The sequence below is a fragment of the Neophocaena asiaeorientalis genome, unplaced genomic scaffold, assembly GCF_003031525.2.
Source record: "Neophocaena asiaeorientalis asiaeorientalis breed wild unplaced genomic scaffold, Neophocaena_asiaeorientalis_V1.1 scaffold174, whole genome shotgun sequence".
Taxonomy (NCBI): Eukaryota; Metazoa; Chordata; class Mammalia; order Artiodactyla; family Phocoenidae; genus Neophocaena; species Neophocaena asiaeorientalis.
The window spans coordinates 3011219-3029060 of record NW_020174922.1 but is presented as its reverse complement, the minus strand read 5'-3'; the positions used below and the strand labels follow the sequence as shown (position 1 = coordinate 3029060).

The 17842-nt window shown below is 46.5% G+C and overlaps 1 protein-coding gene across 1 annotated transcript in view; it reads left to right on the top strand.

Annotated features, from left to right (window-relative positions):
* The first annotated feature begins 518 nt into the window (after positions 1-518).
* The window catches only part of TTC39B (tetratricopeptide repeat domain 39B), a 132182-nt gene continuing 114858 nt past the window's right edge, over positions 519-17842 (top strand). The window contains exon 1 of the mRNA XM_024760467.1: positions 519-672. Within this exon, the coding sequence (XP_024616235.1) occupies positions 631-672 (42 nt within the window). The 5' untranslated portion in view covers positions 519-630. The remainder of the gene's footprint in view (positions 673-17842) is intronic.

The following is a 17842-nucleotide window of genomic DNA, read 5'->3' as shown; positions in this document are numbered from 1 at the left end:
TCTCTGGCCTCACCATCTGCGAGATGCAGTGCACACTTGGCGAGGGAGGGGGACTGGCACTGGCCCAGAGACCAGGTGGACGGTTCAAAGGGGCATCAGGGTTAGGTGGCTTTGACCTTGGTTGGCCTCGTTAACCCAGCGCTCTCTTGGCTCCAGGCCTCCCCACAGAGTACTGGTAGCTGGTACTCTCAGGTGCCTTTCCAGAGAGTGGGCCAGACCACAGAACTTCGCCAGTGACTCCGCCCACGAGGTGACTCCGCCCACGCAATGACCCCTCCCGTGTGGATTCTAAGTGGATGCCGTCTGGAGGCGGAAAAGCGTTGGGGAATCTGATTGGCTGCTCTAGTCAGAGCCGCGTAGAGGGCGGGGCGAGGCCTGCAGGGGGCGGAGCTTGTGTAGAGGCCCGCCACCCGGCGCCGGCTCGGGAAATGGATGCTCTTCTGGTGTGCGGGCGCCGGGGGCGGGGAAAGCACACGCCCAGCTGCGCGCTGGCCCCGCCCGGGACCCGGCGGGAGCGCGGGGCCATTCTCTTCCTCCTTTGCTGGCGCTGGGCTGAGCCCGGAGCCGAGAAACTGAGTTGGCTCTGAGCTCCCTATTTGGTTTCTGGGCGGCGGCAGCCGGAGGAGGAACATGGCGCTCGTAGGCAACGGAGCAGAGTTGGAAGCGGACGAGGTACTGGCTGGTGGGGAGTGTGGGCACTGCCCCTGGAGCCCGGGAGGAATGAGCGAGCTCGGCAGGGTTGAGCGAGTCCGGCAGGGACGGTCAAGGTCCCGCCCCCTTGGTTCCCAGTCTGGGACCTGCAGCCTCCCGCCCGGGGGAACGGACAGGGGTTGCGGCTGGGTACACGAGGCCTTGGGAGGTCTGTCCTCGCTGCAGCGAGGAGTGTCTCTGCGGCTCTCGGAGCGGAGGCGCTGCTGAAGTTGCGGGCGCCGGCAGCGTGGGCTCTTGCGGATCGGAGGACACCACGTCCGGCCAGCGGGTGGATGGGTGGGAACGCGCGGGAGCGCAGGACCCGCAGTACAGAGCAGTACTGAGCCTCATCAGGGACGCCTAGGCTTTATGAGGTCTGACTCTGAAGTCCCGACATTGGCCCTTTAGAGTTTGTAGAATCGTCTCTTGACCTGGGAATCTCACCTTCTCTGGAAGTTTCCGGTGGCAGAACAGAAAGGCTTGCAATCGATGAGAGGAGGGGGACAGCCGGAGGAAAAAGGAGCCCTCGGGGTGTCTGCACCCGCGGGCAGTGCAGGGCTGCCCAGGGGCTGGAAGGCTTGGGACCTGGAGCAGCAGCCCAGGAATTGGTGCTTTCCCCTCCGTGTACGGGGCCCGGGCCTTTTCCCAGCAGGTTCCCAGTGTGGGTGGTGGACGGAGGGAAGCCGCTTGGAGAGCCGACTCCGGCCTCTAGTGGTCTCGACTGTCTTTAAATAATTAGCCACTTCCTTCTGTGGCTGGCGCGCCCGGGTCTGAGCACCCTCGGGCGGGCGAGCAGGACCTGTTGATTTATCGACTGTTCCTTTGAGCAGTTGGCAGCTCCGGAGAGACGCGCTCTCCGGCGCTTGAAGTTGAGGCCAGCGGCGGCGGCCGCAGGAGCAGCACCCACAGCGGCTGCTGCTGCCATTTTACCTGACTTGAATTTTACAAGTCGCTGCCTGAGGAGGCTTAGTTTCAAATGATGCAGTAGTGGAAGATCTGGAGTTGGCGGGTTAAGCTTCCTGTCCATCTCTTTCAGTGTCGGGAAACTCTTTTGACAACGAATACTATGTTTGAAATGTAGCACTTAAAACAAAAACCGAGCTCCAGCTCCTTTACACGACTGGGCAACAGGAGGGCAAGCCTGACTGTCCAGAAGCTTCCTTACAACCTGTGCCTTCCAAGGAGGGTGTCAGGACCACAGATCAATGAACTAGAGCTTGCATAGCTGCATCTATTGTTGAAACTTTAAAATTACACATAAAGGCAAATGATGAGTTAGCATATTTGTTGCCGTTTTCATCTGTGACAACCTTTCTTTATTTACAGCTTTAGGCTGTCTTTTTGGTACGACCTGGAGCCGGCTTTTTTCATTCCTCCTGTCTTAGATCTTTTCTGTAACCAACATCATAACACTCATAGTGCTTTGACTATACATTCACTTTATCCCTTAAAGGTTTTTATCGCTCCCTGCTGTATATTAAATTATGTATCCGTGTTCTTGGCATGCAAGGCTCTCTACAGTGTAGTCTCAATCTGATGTCCCAGCCTTGTCCCCAGTCACTTTTCTATTTATAACCACTTAGTTTAATGTGTTATGCCTGTATTAGAAATAAGGAAACAAGACTGGGAGTAGGGAATTCCCTGGCAGTCCAGTGGTTAGAACTCTGCCCTTCCACTGCAGGGGGCATGCGTTCGATCCCTGGTTGGTGAACTAAGATCCCACATGCTGCATGGCACAGCCAAAAAAAAGGGACTGGGAGTAGCTGGTAAATGTGGAGTGAAATTTTTGAATCCCTGGGCTTCTTGGTGAAAAAGATTTGCTACACTTAGGGTGATATAATTGTCTAGACCAGGGCATTGTTGGGAGAGAACACTTGGACAGTAGGTGTAAACTGGGACTGTCTTGGGCATATTGAGACATGGCTACCCTAGCTGTGCCCACAGCCTGCAAGGTGAACCTAATGCCATATGTTTGCTAGGGAGGAGGGCTCTGGCTCTGTGGGGGAAATTAGGTTTTAGAGCAGCAGAGAGCCTGGCACACAGATACTTGGTAATACATATTTACTGAATGAATAAATTCAATGAATTTATTGAATGAATGAAGACTATGCTTAATAACGTCTCAGTTTTTGCCATATCTTTCTTTTTTTTTTTTAAATTCAGTAACTGTTAGGCTCCCATTACATGTTAGGTACTCTACTGGTCCTAGGAAATGAGCAAAGTACAATCAGAACTTTTTTGTTCATGCCAAATCCACTTTTGTTCCCCATGGTGCACCATTTCCATTGGAATAAATTTTGCAAACATTTATTGAACATTTGCTTCGTGCTTAAACTTAGTAGGTGTCTTAGAAACGGAAGGCAGTTTTGGCTCTCTACGGTTCTCAGTCTGGGTAAGGAGATATGGCACGTGAACACGAACTCTAGAAAAGTGATCAAGGCAGGGTAAGCAAGTAAGAAGTGATGCATTGTCAACTGGGTACCCTTGACTTATTTGTGGAAAGTCCCTCACTTTCAGTGGGCTGAAGCACTCTACCACAAGCGCACAAGACCCTGCTCTTCAACTTTCTGGATGTGTGAAACTAAAAGAGCTGGGAAGTTTTTCAAACAATATAAATTTGATAGTCTTTGAGGCCACTATTTCATATGCTAGGAAAGTAAAAAGGGACAAATTGGTGTAGTTGGAAAAGTGGTAGGTTAGGAATTAGGTGAACTGGGCTCTCAGCTCAGTCACTAATTTGCCCAATAGCCATTCATTCATTAAGTGTGCAAACATCTGACTGTGTTCTGTGCCAAGCCTGGTCCTAGCTTGGAGATACAACAGTGACCCAGGCCGACAAGGTCTCTGTCTATAACAATATAGTGACCTTGATTGAGCAAGTCTCTCTACCTCTTAGGGCTCTTTTAAGTTTCCTCATCTGAAGATGGAGGGGATCTATGAGCCCTGAGTTTTCTTCCAGCTCCAAAAGTCTACACTTTTAGAGGTGGGGGGCTCCTTTGTTTGGGAGAAAGGCTAATAGTATGGGAATCCCTTTTCTTTAAAAGTACCCAAGGAGATGATGGTAGTAGAGGGGCCCTTATTATCGTTGTGGGATGGGGTGTTTTCTTAGGTAAACTGGTTTTTTTTTTGTTTTTTGTTTTTCTCTAGGTGCTAGGAGGATAAACGTGGGAACACAGAGGTTAGGGCTTGCAGCCTCAGGGGTGGCAAAAATTGGTTCTGGAGGGAGGCAGAAACTTCTCAGATGTTCCAGTGGTTTGTGGCCCTTCAAAGCTTGGTGGGCAAAATCTTACTTCTTAACATTTAAATTTCTCTCATTGGTTTTTCTTGGGTATTACACAAGCAACATTGACATTGAGTTCATGGAAGATATACAGAATGTATGCAGGGTCATTACTACAAACCTATGGCAACTAGATGGCTATGACTGGAGAACTTTCTGTCCATCAACAGCTTGATCCTGAAGCCATATCTCTGTTGGTGACTTCCTTATCCATTAGGGCTGCCTTTGGCTGCCTTGTGGATGTTAAGTGCTTATGTTCGACCCACACTGCTTTGTGTGTGACTTGGGATTTGAAAATTAAATAAAAGTACTTTATATTTTATTCTTTAATCCTATTAGAATTATTCAACCCACTAATAACTATGCCAAGTATTGAAAAGAGAAACTATTGATGATATCTGAATGAATATGTAGCAGCTGGATAAGTTAAAAATTATTTTCTCATATAAAACAAGAGTTAAGTTCATGAAAAATAACTTTTAAGAAGATTTTGTTTTCAATTGTTTTACCTTTTCTGGAAAAATAGCAGTTTTGAAAGTTTGAAAAATTTGGTTACATTGCTATTATTATGTAGAAATTGGCAATTTTTATGTATAATTTGATACATCACATTTTTACATTAAAAGTTACTCAGCAAATACAAAGTTTAATGTTAATAGCTTTAAATTTTAAAACATGACTTAACATTTTTATTGCCATTCTGAACCCATTATTATATAAGAAGAATAAACTTTATACTTGCTCTTATGTATAAAGTACAGATATATCTCTGTGCTATTAACATTTCATGGGGGATGTGGTTAGGGAAAAAAATGTCTAAAAAGGCTCCTGGGGCAGGAGGACAATATTGAAAAAAAGTTGAGAAACACTGGATTAGGGAAAGAAATGGTTCATGTGACAGATGCTTTCATGGCCTGAATTTTTGGCCCAGGACTTTTTGGATCTAATTCTGATTTAGAAATCTTCCCCACTGGCATTTTAGATGAAGTTTAGATAAAACTGATTGCTACAGTTTTCTTTGTATCAGATTCATTCTTTCATTCCTTCAGTGTTCATTGAGCACCTCCCCAGGTGCAGCAGTCTTCAGGTGCTGGAAGTCCATACTGAGATAAGATGGCTTGATTGCTCTTGAGGAACACACGCTCTAGCAAAAGACACAGTTACACAAGTAACGAGTGCTGTCTTTGGGTCAGGGTAGATTTTAGGTAGGAGGGCCATATAATTTATCATCCACAGCAGGGCCCTGGGGAAGTCAGTGTGCTGCTTTCAATAATTACTCCAGGACAACAGGTGCAAACAGGAATGGTTGGTTGCCCTTGTTTAGCTAAAGGCTGGCAAAGACTTTAAAGAAGAGGTGGTATTTGAACTGGGTGTTTAAAAAATTTTTTTTTATTAAAATATAGTTGATTTACAATGTTGTGTTAGTTTCAGGTGTATAGCAAAGTGATTCAGATGTATGTGTATATATTTTTTTTTTTCTTTTTTAGATTCTTTTCCATTTTAGGTTATTGCAAGATTTTGAGTATAGATCCCAGTGCTATACAGGAGGCCCTTGTTGGTCATCTATTTTATATATAGTAGTATGTATATAAAGGAAACAATCCCATTTACCATCGCATGAAAAAGAATAAAATACCTAGGAATAAACCTACCTAAGAAGGCAAAAGACCTGTACTCTGAAAGCTGTAAGATGCTGATGAAAGAAATCCAAAATTACACAAACAGATGGAAATGCATACTGTGTTCTTGGATTGGAAGAATCAATATTATTAAAATGACCATACTACCCAAGGCCATCTACAGATTCAATGCAATCTCTATCAAGTTACCAATGGCACGTTTCACAGAACTAGAACAAAAACTTTTAAAATTCGTATGGAAACACAAAAGAGCCCGAATTGGCAAAGCAATTTTGAGGAAGAAGAATGGAGCTGCAAGAATCCGGCTCCCTGAACTGGATCTTGAAGGGTGTGCTAGGTGGAGCAAGTGCAATAAGGCAGAGGCGTGGGTGGAAGTTGAGATGGGGCGGGCATGAGAGCACGCCCTGGGGTCAGCAGGGTGCTCAGCATATGGGGAGGAGTGCCTTGGAGGGCTGCGATCTCCTAAAAAATGGGGACCCAGAGGGCTTTTTAACTAGGCAAGAGTGATACAATTATTTATTTTAGGAAGCTAAGTCTGGTGATGTTGGTGCAACCAGGCTGGAGGTGGTGGCAGGAAGGGCAAGAGGCTGTTGCGACAGTTCAGAATGGGAGGTGGCGAGGACTGGAGTGGAGCAGAGGTCTTGGGGTTGGAGAGAGGAGGCCAGAAAGGAGGGACTTCTCAGGGAGGACTCGGAGGAGGAATTGGCCTGGTGGCCTGTTCCCTAGTTGGAGGGGCAGTGGAACGGGCGGAAGGGAGGAGCCGGTAAGAGATGATTCTTGGCTGGCTGGCGGTGCTGTTACCTAAGAAGACAACTGGGTAGGATTCAGCCTTCCGGTGGGTGTGGAGGGTGGGGAAGGACCTCATGCAGAATTGACTCACCTGCTTGGCTCACTGTGACTTTCCTTACTGAGGGAGCACGGCCATTTGCTTATGAGTGGATGAATCTGGGCAAGGTTAGGAAAGGATGTTTGTAAATTGGTCCAGCAGGTGAGCGAGAGGAAAAAAATAGCATCAGCTTACCGTTGTCAGTCTGGATGCCAGCTCAGGTTAACAAACAGGCAATTTTCCTGAAATGTTCAATTTTTTTTTTTTGCGGTACGCGGGCCTCTCACTGTTGTGGCCTCTCCCGTTGTGGAGCACAGGCTCCGGATGTGCAGGCTCAGCGGCCATGGCTCACGGCCCAGCCGCTCCGCGGCATGTGGGATCCTCCCGGACCGGGGCACGAACCCGTGTCCCCTGCATCGGCAGGCGGACTCTCAACCACTGCGCCACCACGTGCGCCACACGGTGGACATGCCACCGTGTCCCCTGAAATGTTCAATTTTGAATCATTTGAAAGCCCATCTGTTCTGGGAATGCCACTTTCTCAGTGAAACTTGCCCTCATTTTCTGCTCACGTCCCCTTTGCCCCACACCTCCTACCTCCCCCTCAGGTCCAGAGGTGCAGGCGTGCTTCTTAGACAGGAATCAGTTCTTCCTTGGGTTAGCTGTTTGCTTTCCTTCCTATCTTAGCTCCCTGCGCACGGGTGCTGTTACTAATTATGCACCGTGTGAACTGGATACTGTGAATTTTGAGAGGCTAGTGGTTTCCGTCTGGCTGTCTGTTGACAGTCCTCCGGCCCCCAGTCTCAGGTGCCCCGGTGGCCAGCTCAGGCAGGTCTCCTGAAGTTACTGTGTGCTCACTTCCCAGGAGAGGAGTGCCCGGGGATTCGCCTGGGCGCTGAGAGGCTTCCTGGGGAGAGCTTCCCTTTGTCAAACCTCCCCTCGGTCACTGTGTCAGAACTTTCCTCTTCCATCCCTGTGCTTAGTGGGAGTCGGTCACATACCCAGACTCTGGCCAGTTGGCCGTACTGGCTAGGTCACCACACCTCTCTAAAGGGAATCTTGACGTGTTGACTTCCTGGCAGTTCATAATGCCATTATGCATCTTGAGCTCTTTATTGAAAGACTGGGTGTGTAGTAAGAGCTTTTTTTGCTGAGATCTGTGGACCTGTATTTTACAATATTTTAGTGAAATGATGCACTATGTATATTTGTTGGGTCTGATTGTAACTAGTGAAGGAGAAGATTATTCAGTCTAAGTTAATGTATCGGGTTTTATGCCAGGTGCTCCTGCCCTAAGTGATGGTCTAGTGGGAGGTGGGGGGCAGGCGTGTAAACAAATAGATGCAGTTCTCTGTGCTGAGAACTACACAGGAGGGATGCCGAGGTGCTTTGGCAGCACGGAGGAGGGCATCTCACCTGGAGTGGGGAGAGGAAATGAGTAATCAGGGATGGTTTCCTCAAGGAGGCCATTTCTTAGACATTCTGGGTCTTGCGGGATGAGTAGGGGTTAGCCATGTAGAAGAGAGCTGGGGACAAAGGGGACTCTTGCAGTGCGTCCCAGGGAGAGGGAACAGCAGGCATAGGGTTCGGAGGTGAAGAAGTGCTTGTGGTGCTCTGGGTGGCAGGAAATGAGGCTCAAGGGCAGGAAGGGCTCTTCTAAGTTTTTCATGCTGAATCGTGGATATCATGATGTGCAATGGGGTGCATTTAAGGGTTTCAGCTGAGCAGAGGTGTGGTGAGATCCGTGCTGTAGGTTGGTCCCTCTGGCAGTGCATGGAGGCCGATTGATTGGAGGAAGACAGGACCGGAGGTGGGGAGGGAGGTTGTTTTCTGGTGTTTTTGTTTTGTTGAATGACTGTTACAGCCCCCTGAAGGCCCTCTGTGCAGCGCTAGCTAGGTACTGGGATAACACGATGGGAAAGACATGGTTTTGATCCCTCTGGAGCAGCCAAGCAGGTATATGGACACACAAAACCACTCTCACCTGGAATGGAGGGGCGAGTTCGGCGAGCTTGTAAGCAGGCCTGGGGGCTTCAAGAAGGAGGAGGAAGAGAGGGCTTTCCTGGGGTCGTCACTCACCCTGAAGGTGCTGGTGAGGCGTGCCCCCCTGCCCCTCCGCCCCCAGGTCAGATCAGCTAACTTGGTTTCCAGACCAAGTCTTTACTGCCCAACTGTGTGACTTAACCCCTTTGGGCCTTGGTTTCCTCTTATGTAACCTGAAGGAATTGACCTTGATGATCTGTTTCTGAAGTTCTCGGCTTTGACATTTGTGATCTAGAAGGTGACATGGGATCTGGACTTTGAGGGGTGGAGTTTTAGCAGGCAGCCATGCAGAGCAGATCACGGCTTCATTCCTTCAGGCAGAGGGACCAGCGGGGAAACATGCCTGGGCATGGGTGAAGCTTGGTGGAGGCTGAAGTGCAGACTGTGGGAGGGCTCTGTGGTCGAGGCTGGAAGACAGTGCTGTGTGTGTTCCAGCAGATTTTGGTAGGTCTTGAACGCTCAGCTAAGCAGTTTGGGTTTTTTCTTTTCATTTGTTTTTTTCAATTTTCTTCCTTGACATATGTATCCTCCCACATTTGGGAAATGTGTTTCTTTTTTTTTTTGATAAAGGAAGCAATGATGATCCCATTTCTTTTCCTTTCCCAGCCCCATTTCCAAAGTACTTAGTTTTAAACTGATGACTGTAACCTGCAATGCACTAGTTAAGGAGGCAGACAAGTCAGGCACGATTGAGTACTTCCATAGGCTGTGTTTTGTCACATAGACTCTTACCCTCAGCTAAGTTCTCAGACGCAGAACCCCTGGACCCACGACTCTGGTGCCGTCAGCAGGACCAGTCAGGGGTTCTCTGAGGGTGTCCCTCTGTCCTTCTTTTCTCTTGCCCTGCTTCTTTAGGCTGCTTTGTCCCAGAGTTCTGGGCTTACTGGTCTATTTTCCATGCATGAATCACAGTCCTTCCACTCAGAGCTAAAGGAAACAAACCTCAGAGTCTCACCTCGTTTTTTCAGACCAAATGGGGTAGGATCTTTTTGAGAGGAGGCGGGCAACACAGATGACAGAGTGGGAGAGTCCGGAAGAGAGGGGAGTGAGGCCTGGCTCCAGGACCCTCTGCCGGAAGCACTCAGATGTCATCATCTGTGCAAAATCATCACCCGAGTGCTTGTTGTTCGAGAATAGCTACCCCTGGCTTGGGTTCCGGTCTAGGCTTCTCGTCTCATTTGCTGTGTGACCTGGGGCTCGTTATTTAACTTGTCCGATGCTTTTCATTTATAAAACAGGAATAATGACAACTACCCCATAAGGTTGGCGAACAGGATGAAATACGAGTCTGTTTTACAAAGCACCTGGCACATAGAAGTACCCTTAACGTGCTAGTTTTCTCTTCCCTTGTGCTTTACCTTAAGGTATTGCTGCCACGGTTTATTATTTATGGGTTTGATGGAGAATCTGTTTTAGTGTGTCCGAATGTAGTTTCACCTTATTTTTGCAGCCTATAGGGGAGAAAGTAATGCAGAAGTTCACAGCCTAGATACAGGCAGTGACTGGCTGAAGGCCACCCAGCTCACTTAGGCATGGAATGAGGGTTAGAAGCCAAGTGCTCTAACTCTACATTCATGGCCCTTTCCACTAGGTCAGGGTGTGGCAGACTGTGTTGCAAGAACAATGTAGCCTCCCTGCTGCCTGTTCTTGTAAATAACGTTTTATTGGAATACAGACATGCCCGTTTGTTTAGGTGTTGCCTGTTGCTGTTTACACTCAATGTCAGAGGTAGTAGTTAGGACACACCGTATGGCCCACGTGGCCTAAATATTTATAGGGTCTTTGTGGAAACATTTTGCTGACCCCTGTACTAGGTAATTTCTAGGGCTATACGTGAGTTTGTTTCTAAAGCGTCGTAAGCTTTATGAATTAAATTTGCTTGTTTCCTTAATACTCCTATTATAGGCATCAAAAACTCGGAAAACATAGAAATCTATTTGACACACCCCATGAAGGGCTATGGCAGAAGTTCTGCAGTCAGACGGGTTTGAATCCCTGCTCCTCCATGTACAGACTTAGATAAGTTAATCTCTCTAAGCTTCAGTTTCTTCATCAGTCAAATGGGGATAATGTTGTAGAACCTGCTTCAGAGAGTTACTTATTTACTTTTGGCTGCGTTGGGTCTTTGTTGCTGCATGCAGGCTTTCTCTAGTCGTGGAGAGTCGCGGCTACTCTTCGTTGCGGTGCATGGGCTTCTCATTGCCGCGGCTTCTCGTTGCGGAGCATGGGCTCTAGGCGTGCGGGCTTCAGTAGTTGTGGCACGTGGGCTCAGTAGTTGTGGCTCGCGGGCTCTAGAGTGCAGGCTCGGTAGTTGTGGCGCACGGACTTAGTTGCTCCGCGGCATGAGGGATCTTCCTGGACCGGGGCTCGAACCCATGTCCCCTGCATTGGCAGGCGGATTCTTAACCACTGCACCACCAGGAGCGTCCTCAGAGGGTTATTGAGAGGATTAACACCCTATAAAGTGCTTAGCATATGGGGTGCAAATGTTGGCCCTTAGTACTATTATTATTAAGGCTGCATGATACGGATACTTGACCTTGATTTCCCAATCCGATAAGGAACTGACCTTGCATAAACGTCGGCCCATGCAGAGTCCTGCAAGACTCCTCTTCCACTTGGATTCCTTTAGGATGATGCAGATACCTCTGAAGCTAATCACAGGACTCCAGCTAGGTCAATTCTGCAAGTTTATAATCCTCACCCCTCTCCCTCCCTGAGCGGAGAGGGGAAACCACTTACCGAAAAAGAGAGTATAAACATGGGCTCAAAGGGCCATCTGTTTCAGCAGAACAGTGTTTATAATAGTCAGCAAGGGACTTGGCCATATCCGTAATATTTTGAAACTGACATTTGCCCCCTGACACCTAAGTGGTACGTGTGGTAACCTCTAGTTTCTCCAAATGTGTGGTTGTGCAGGATGGTCCCCTCTTTAACATTGGTGAATGTCATAACATTCTTATGACATTTCCATAAGATCGTAAAGCACCTAGATGTTAATAGGAGACTGTAGGAGGTATGTTTGTGTTTGGCTACTTAGTCTAAGAGGTTAAAAGGTAAAGGAGGTGACAGTGTGTGTGCACTCCTGGGCCCTGGAGGGAGCTCTAGGGTTCTTTCTCTGCCTCAAAATCATGTGCCATGCCAGACTGCTGTGTTTAAAGTTCAAGTCCATCCTCACCTTGCTGCTTAAAATCTGTCCACAGTGTTTCTTTTGCTTTTGAGGTATTATGCAGACACTTGAGCATGGTGTACGAGGCCTTACTTCGGACCTATCTTGGTGGTTCTCACAAGGTGCATAGGTAACCCAGTTAGGGGAGTGGGTGGCTTGTTAAGATGCATGTTCCTAGGTCCTCCCACAAGCCATTCTTCTTCAGTAGGTCTGGGGTGGTTCCTAGGAGTTTGCCCTCCTAACAGGACCTTTAAGATCAGCTGTGGTGAAGTGCTTGTAGCTCCCTTCCGGGCGCCATCTCCCAAAGGGGCAGCCTTTCTCGCTTCTCAGCTTTTTCATACACTGTTTCCTCACTTAGATGATTCCTCTTCATCCTTGAAGACTTCCCTCAGGTACCATTTCTCCTCCAGCCTTTCCAGATATTCCCTTATTTTCTCCCCTCCAGGTACTCAATGACCATTTAGCATTCCTGGCTGCTTCCAATGAGAAATATTCCTCTTTCACCATACAGGTTATGACACCCAGCAGGGATAGGATGTAGGTGCCTTGGTGTTCCAAAAGGAAAGGGTGGGACTTTCCCCCCCTAGAAAGCAGCAAAGGAACTCCCTTCAGTGCTTTCTAACAACGTGATATTTTTAGCCTTTCAACCAGAAAGGAGAATTTACCTCCATAATCTATTAGCTTTATCTCAGTATTCTTAAAAAGAAAAGCTTTATTGAGGTGTAATTTACATGCCATTCATTCACTCCTTTTAAGTGTACAATTCAATGATATTTAGTAAATTTACATCGTGCAGCTATCGCCACAATCCAATTTAAGAACATTTCCATGACCCCATAAAGATTTCCTTTATCTGCTGCTCTCACCTCAATATACTTTTCACCTTTAACTTGATTGAAAAATTAAAAATCATTAGGATAAAATAGAATTTCCCAGGCAGAAGTAAAAATGAGCAGCCATTATATATGATGAGGACAAAGCAGACATGTTAGGCATCAAAAAGCAAGACTGTAGAGCAGAGTGCATTTGGGTCAGCGCTGACTTGGCTCTTAACACTGTGACGTCATCAGAAGACAGGCTCGAGGGCTGAGTGAATTACCCTTGTCGAGATGAATAATTTGTCCCATTTGCAATAAAGCAGAAGATGTGTAGTATATACAGATGATGGTTTTTCCTGATTTTCTGGTTCATTCCCCAAGGCAGATGCTACTTATCCAACATGTTTAGCTTGCTGCCAAAGCACAAACAAGCAATTGCATTTCTAAGCCATTAACAGTTGATTGAAAGGGACTGTCACCCTAGCACAAGTCTCAAATAGGGCAAAGAGTCAAAAAATTTCTGCCTCAGGCTTCCCTGGTGGCGCAGTGGTCGAGAGTCCGCCTGCTGGTGCAGGGGACACGGGTTCGTGCCCCGGTCTGGGAAGATCCCACATGCCGCGGAGCGGCTGGGCCCGTGAGACATGGCCGCTGAGCCTGCGCATCCAGAGCCTGTGCTCCGCAACGGGAGAGGCCACAACAGTGAGAGGCCCGCGTACCGCAAAAAAAAAAAAAAATTTCTGCCTCTTTTCAGGCACCCCATCTGAATTTCAGATTTGTCTCGTATCTGTTCCTAGGAAGGCATGTGGAAGAGAGGAAAGAATGTGGATGGGCTTACAGGTTAGTGGACACGGATTGGGTGCTGTCACTTGCAGAGGCACTGTGACCTTGGGCAAGTTACTTAATCTCTCTGTGAGCTTCAGTCTCCTCATAAGTCAGTGGGGGATTCTAATGGCCACCTCAGAGAGTTGCTACTAGCAGCCTTGGCAACTCATCCAGAGCCATTCATTTGAATAGCAATGATGTATAGATTTTGCTTTTTATCAGTACATAAGAATGGCTAGAATTTTCCAGAGCGGGAAAGAATCCTAGTAAAATTGTATCAAATATTACAACTAGCCATATTGAACATCTTGATATTCAATATGCATTTGCTGATATTCATTTTAAGATCTAGTTTTCAGAGAGTAGGGTTTTTTTTTGTTTTCATTTTAAAATACAAACAATGGTAAATGCCCTTGCAGACACTGGCCCAAGCTAGGTAACCAAGGGCAAGACACTTGGAGCCATAGCCTCCTCCCTCCTACAGTGGGATGAAGTGAAATAACGCATGTAATCTAGCTGGGCTAAATAGGGAGCATTCAGAAAATGAGGATGAGTATAATTTATTCATACGCTTAATGCTTTTAGAAGCCTGAGGTGTTCACATTTCTGACAGTTTTCTATTTAGTAATATTAGCATACGTGCATAGGTGGTATTTCTCCCAACTTTTCAAAATGGAAAACATTGAGATTCGTGGACTTTTTCATCAGACGTCAAGCAAATTTACTCCGATTTCATAAATAGTAGAGATGACTTTATAAGGTGTTAGGTTCCATGAGTCCAACTGTAATGCTAATTATATTGGAAATTTAAAAAGTAAAGCTACTAGCTTAGAAAGAATCTTTTTTTTTTTTAATCTTCTAAACGCTTACCTGCTTTTACCTCCCTTTATAGTTTATGGTGGAGGAGGTTACATTTTAACCTAGATAAGAGTCCCCCTTTTTGATGTACACAGTCAGAACTTTAAGTCTGCATGCCTCAGGGAGCAGGTTTCACATGAAAATAGATTAGGTTCAACGTTGGGGGGGGGTGGACACAACATGTGACATGCTAAAATGAACTCTTGTCTCTTTGTTAAAGACCAAAAAGCATTCCATTTCAATTGTGGCAATTTGGTGACAATCACCCCTTCCATAATTATTTTAGGAGGAAACACAAGACTTTGGGGGAACAATTTAAAGCAGCATTACTCAACCAAAAAAGCCCTCCGTGTGCCTCATCCTTGATCTTCCCTGTCTGTTCCCCTCAATTTACGCTTCTTTTGCCTCCCACGTCTCTGTCATCAGCTAGTCCTGTCAGATCTACCTCCAAAACATGGCTCCTTACTGCATGCTGGCCCCTGCTCTCCATCACCCCTAGGTCCCCAGGCCACACCACTGTCTTCTCCCCCCTGCATCTCTGGAAGAGCATCCTCACTGGTCTCCCTACTTCCTCTCTGGCTCTGCAATCCACTCTCACTCTGCAGCCCAAGGGCACTTTTACAAATAGTAATCACATTGCGCCCCTGCTTCAAACTGTTTATTTAGGATGAAATCCACACTTCTTTTCTTTGGCTTTCCTCTTCCAGCTCATCTCCTGCCCCTCTCCCCGTCGTTCCTCTGCTGTAGCCACCCTGGCTTCCGTTAGGTTTCTTGAACATGCCCAGTTCTTTTCCACCATAGTGCTCCTGCGTGAGTGTTTCCCCAGCCTGGCGGACTGCACCAGTTCTTCACGTGACCAGCTCCTTCTCAACTTTCCATCCTCACTTTAAAGATCAGGTTCCAAGTGCAGTTTTCCTTGGGTTTCATCTTCAGAGCAGCCTTTGTCTTTCCTCTATTACGCATCCTGTCTATTTCCTCATAGATATAATCACCATCTGTATTATCTTGTTTGCTTATTTTCTTCTCTATCATCTGTCTCCATCAGGTTTCAGCACAGGAAGCAGAAACTGGTGTAGGTAGTTTACATATGAAAGAGTTTAAGAAGGGAATCCCAGACGTTTACAGAGTGGGGGGGGGGCTGTAGGTGTGGTTCTAGGCTGGGCCTCTGTGAAAGACCCTCAGTGCTGTCCAGAACCGACTCACTAGGGCAGGTGCTGGTATTCTGTGGCTGATGGTTCTAGAGCTAAGAGTTCCCAGCGCTTTGCAGTAGCTGTGGTTCGGGGATCAGGAAGCCAGAATGGAGACATGTCTGCTGCCACTGTCTTATATATGCTAGAAGGTGGAGAAAGGATGCTGAGCCCAGCTGTTGAGACCACATCAGTTCCCTCACCCTTGCTTGACGGCAGAAAAAGTCAGAAAGGGGCAGGAAAATGACCTCAGCCTTTTGGATCTTGTACGGGTATATCTTAATGGGTGTAACCTAATTCTCACCCAGAATCAACTTACTTCCTCTACAGCCACAAATCTATCAGGCTCTCAGGAGCTCCTGTCTCTGTAAATTGTACTGCAGTTCCTCAAAATTTCTCTTGTGATGATCAAAACTCCATTGATTGTTCTGACTTGTTCTGTTGTCTCCAGATGTTTCTCAGCTTCATTTTTTTTTGCGGTACGTGGGCCTCTCACTGTTGTGGCCTCTCCCGTTGCGGAGCACAGGCTCCGGACGCGCAGGCTTAGCAGCCATGGCTCACGGGCCCAGCCTCGCCGCGGCATGTGGGATCTTCCCGAACTGGGGCATGAACCCGTGTCCCCTGCATCGGCAGGCGGACTCTCAACCACTGCGCCACCAGGGAAGACCCTCTCAGCTTCTTAATTTTGGCAGTTCTTTATTTTCAGGTTGGCTGCACACTCTTGCCAGTTATCACTATAGATAGCGCTTTCTCTTACTTAAAAAGAAACAATTAAAGAGACTGAGTTTTAGAGGTCTGCACTATTATTCTGATACAAACGCCGACGATCCTTTAGGTTCTCCCAGTATTTATTAGATCAGCTAAGAATTGGTAAGGAAACTCAGCTTCAGATGGCAGCAAATCAAGCAGACCCTTAATGTTCTCTTTTTTAACGGAGTCCATTTTGTAATGTATATGGGCGTGTCAGGCGTGTAGGTTAGTGGCTACATACCTCAGTTTTCATTAGGGGACTCGGAAAAATAATTGAGTCTTATTGCAAAAGTTTAGATGTGCCTAACCTTATAAGATTCCTTGGCAAAACAGAATTCTCATAATAAGCAAGTTCTAGGTATTAGAATTTGCTCCGAGGGGGTAAAGAGTGAGAAATGTAAAAGTTGCCTAGACCAAATTTGGGACAATCTGAGCACCAAAATAAGTAAGGACAGTAAGGTATTATAGACCACTGAAAATAGGTCTCCTTGAGTCCATATGGATGATGACCAACTAGATAGACACATGGAGGAGACGGGAGGGATTTACTTTCAGCAGAATGTCAAAGACCAACTGGTAGAAGTGGAGGGAGTGCTAGAGGTAGGAAAGCAGTGTTCAGCTCTCCTAGTAAAGATGGAGTCAGGTAGCCATCATCACAGGTGATATAGACAAGTTTGGGGGAGGAGCGTGATATTGATCTGCTCTTACCCTATCTCACCACAGATTCCTTATGACTTGCAAGACAAAAATGGTAACTATGCAGTGGAGAAATCAGACATCACTTTGACCAGGTGACCAAAATTAATATCACCAGTGGGGGCAGACAGCATCTGTGCCTCCAGATAGAAGTGACCTGACAAGGACACAGGGTCCCTTCTGTACTAGTCTAACCTGAATCTGATCACAGAGAAACTTTAACTAAGGAAGGTTCTATTAAAAAAAAAAAAAAAAAAAAGAAGAGGGCTGTACTCTCCAAAAATGTCAGTGTCATAAAAGACAAAGACTGTGAAAATGTCCCAGATTAGAGGAGGCAAAGGAGACGGAACAGCTAAATGCAATAGTTGACCTAAGACTAGCTCCTGTATTGAAGGGAAAAATGCTACAAAGGGATATTGTTGGGTCGATTGACAAAATTGGAAAATGGACAGGAGTTTAAAGTAGTTAAATTTACTGATGTGGATAACTGTACCGTGGTTATGTAAGAGAATATCTGTATTTAAAAAAAATACAAACTGGAGTATTTAGAGGTACAGGGCCGCAATATAATATTGCTGTGTATGCATTAAAATTTTTTAATAAATACAGCTAGGGCTTCCCTGGTGGTGCAGTGGTTGAGAGTAATAATATATATTACTCTCAAATGGTTTAGAAAAATTTTTTTATCTAGATAGAGAAGAAGGGAAATGGAGTTGAAGAGGGAGAGGGAAGAGCAGATTATAAGGCTAATGGGGCAAAATGTTAACACTAGATGAATCTGAATAAATGGCATACAAGCTTTCTTTGTACCATTCTGTAAATTTGAAGTTATTTCTAAATACAAAGTTTTAGGGACTTCCCTGGTGGTCCAGCGGCTAATTAAGACTCTGTGCTCCCAATGCAGGGGCCCCAGGTTCGATCCCTGGTCAGGGAACTAGATCCCACATGCAACAACTAAAGATCCCACATGCTGCAGCGAAGGTCCTGCATACCGCAACTAAGACGTGGTGCAGCCAAATAAATAATTTTTTTTTTTTTTTTTTTGGTACCGGGGCCTCTTCCG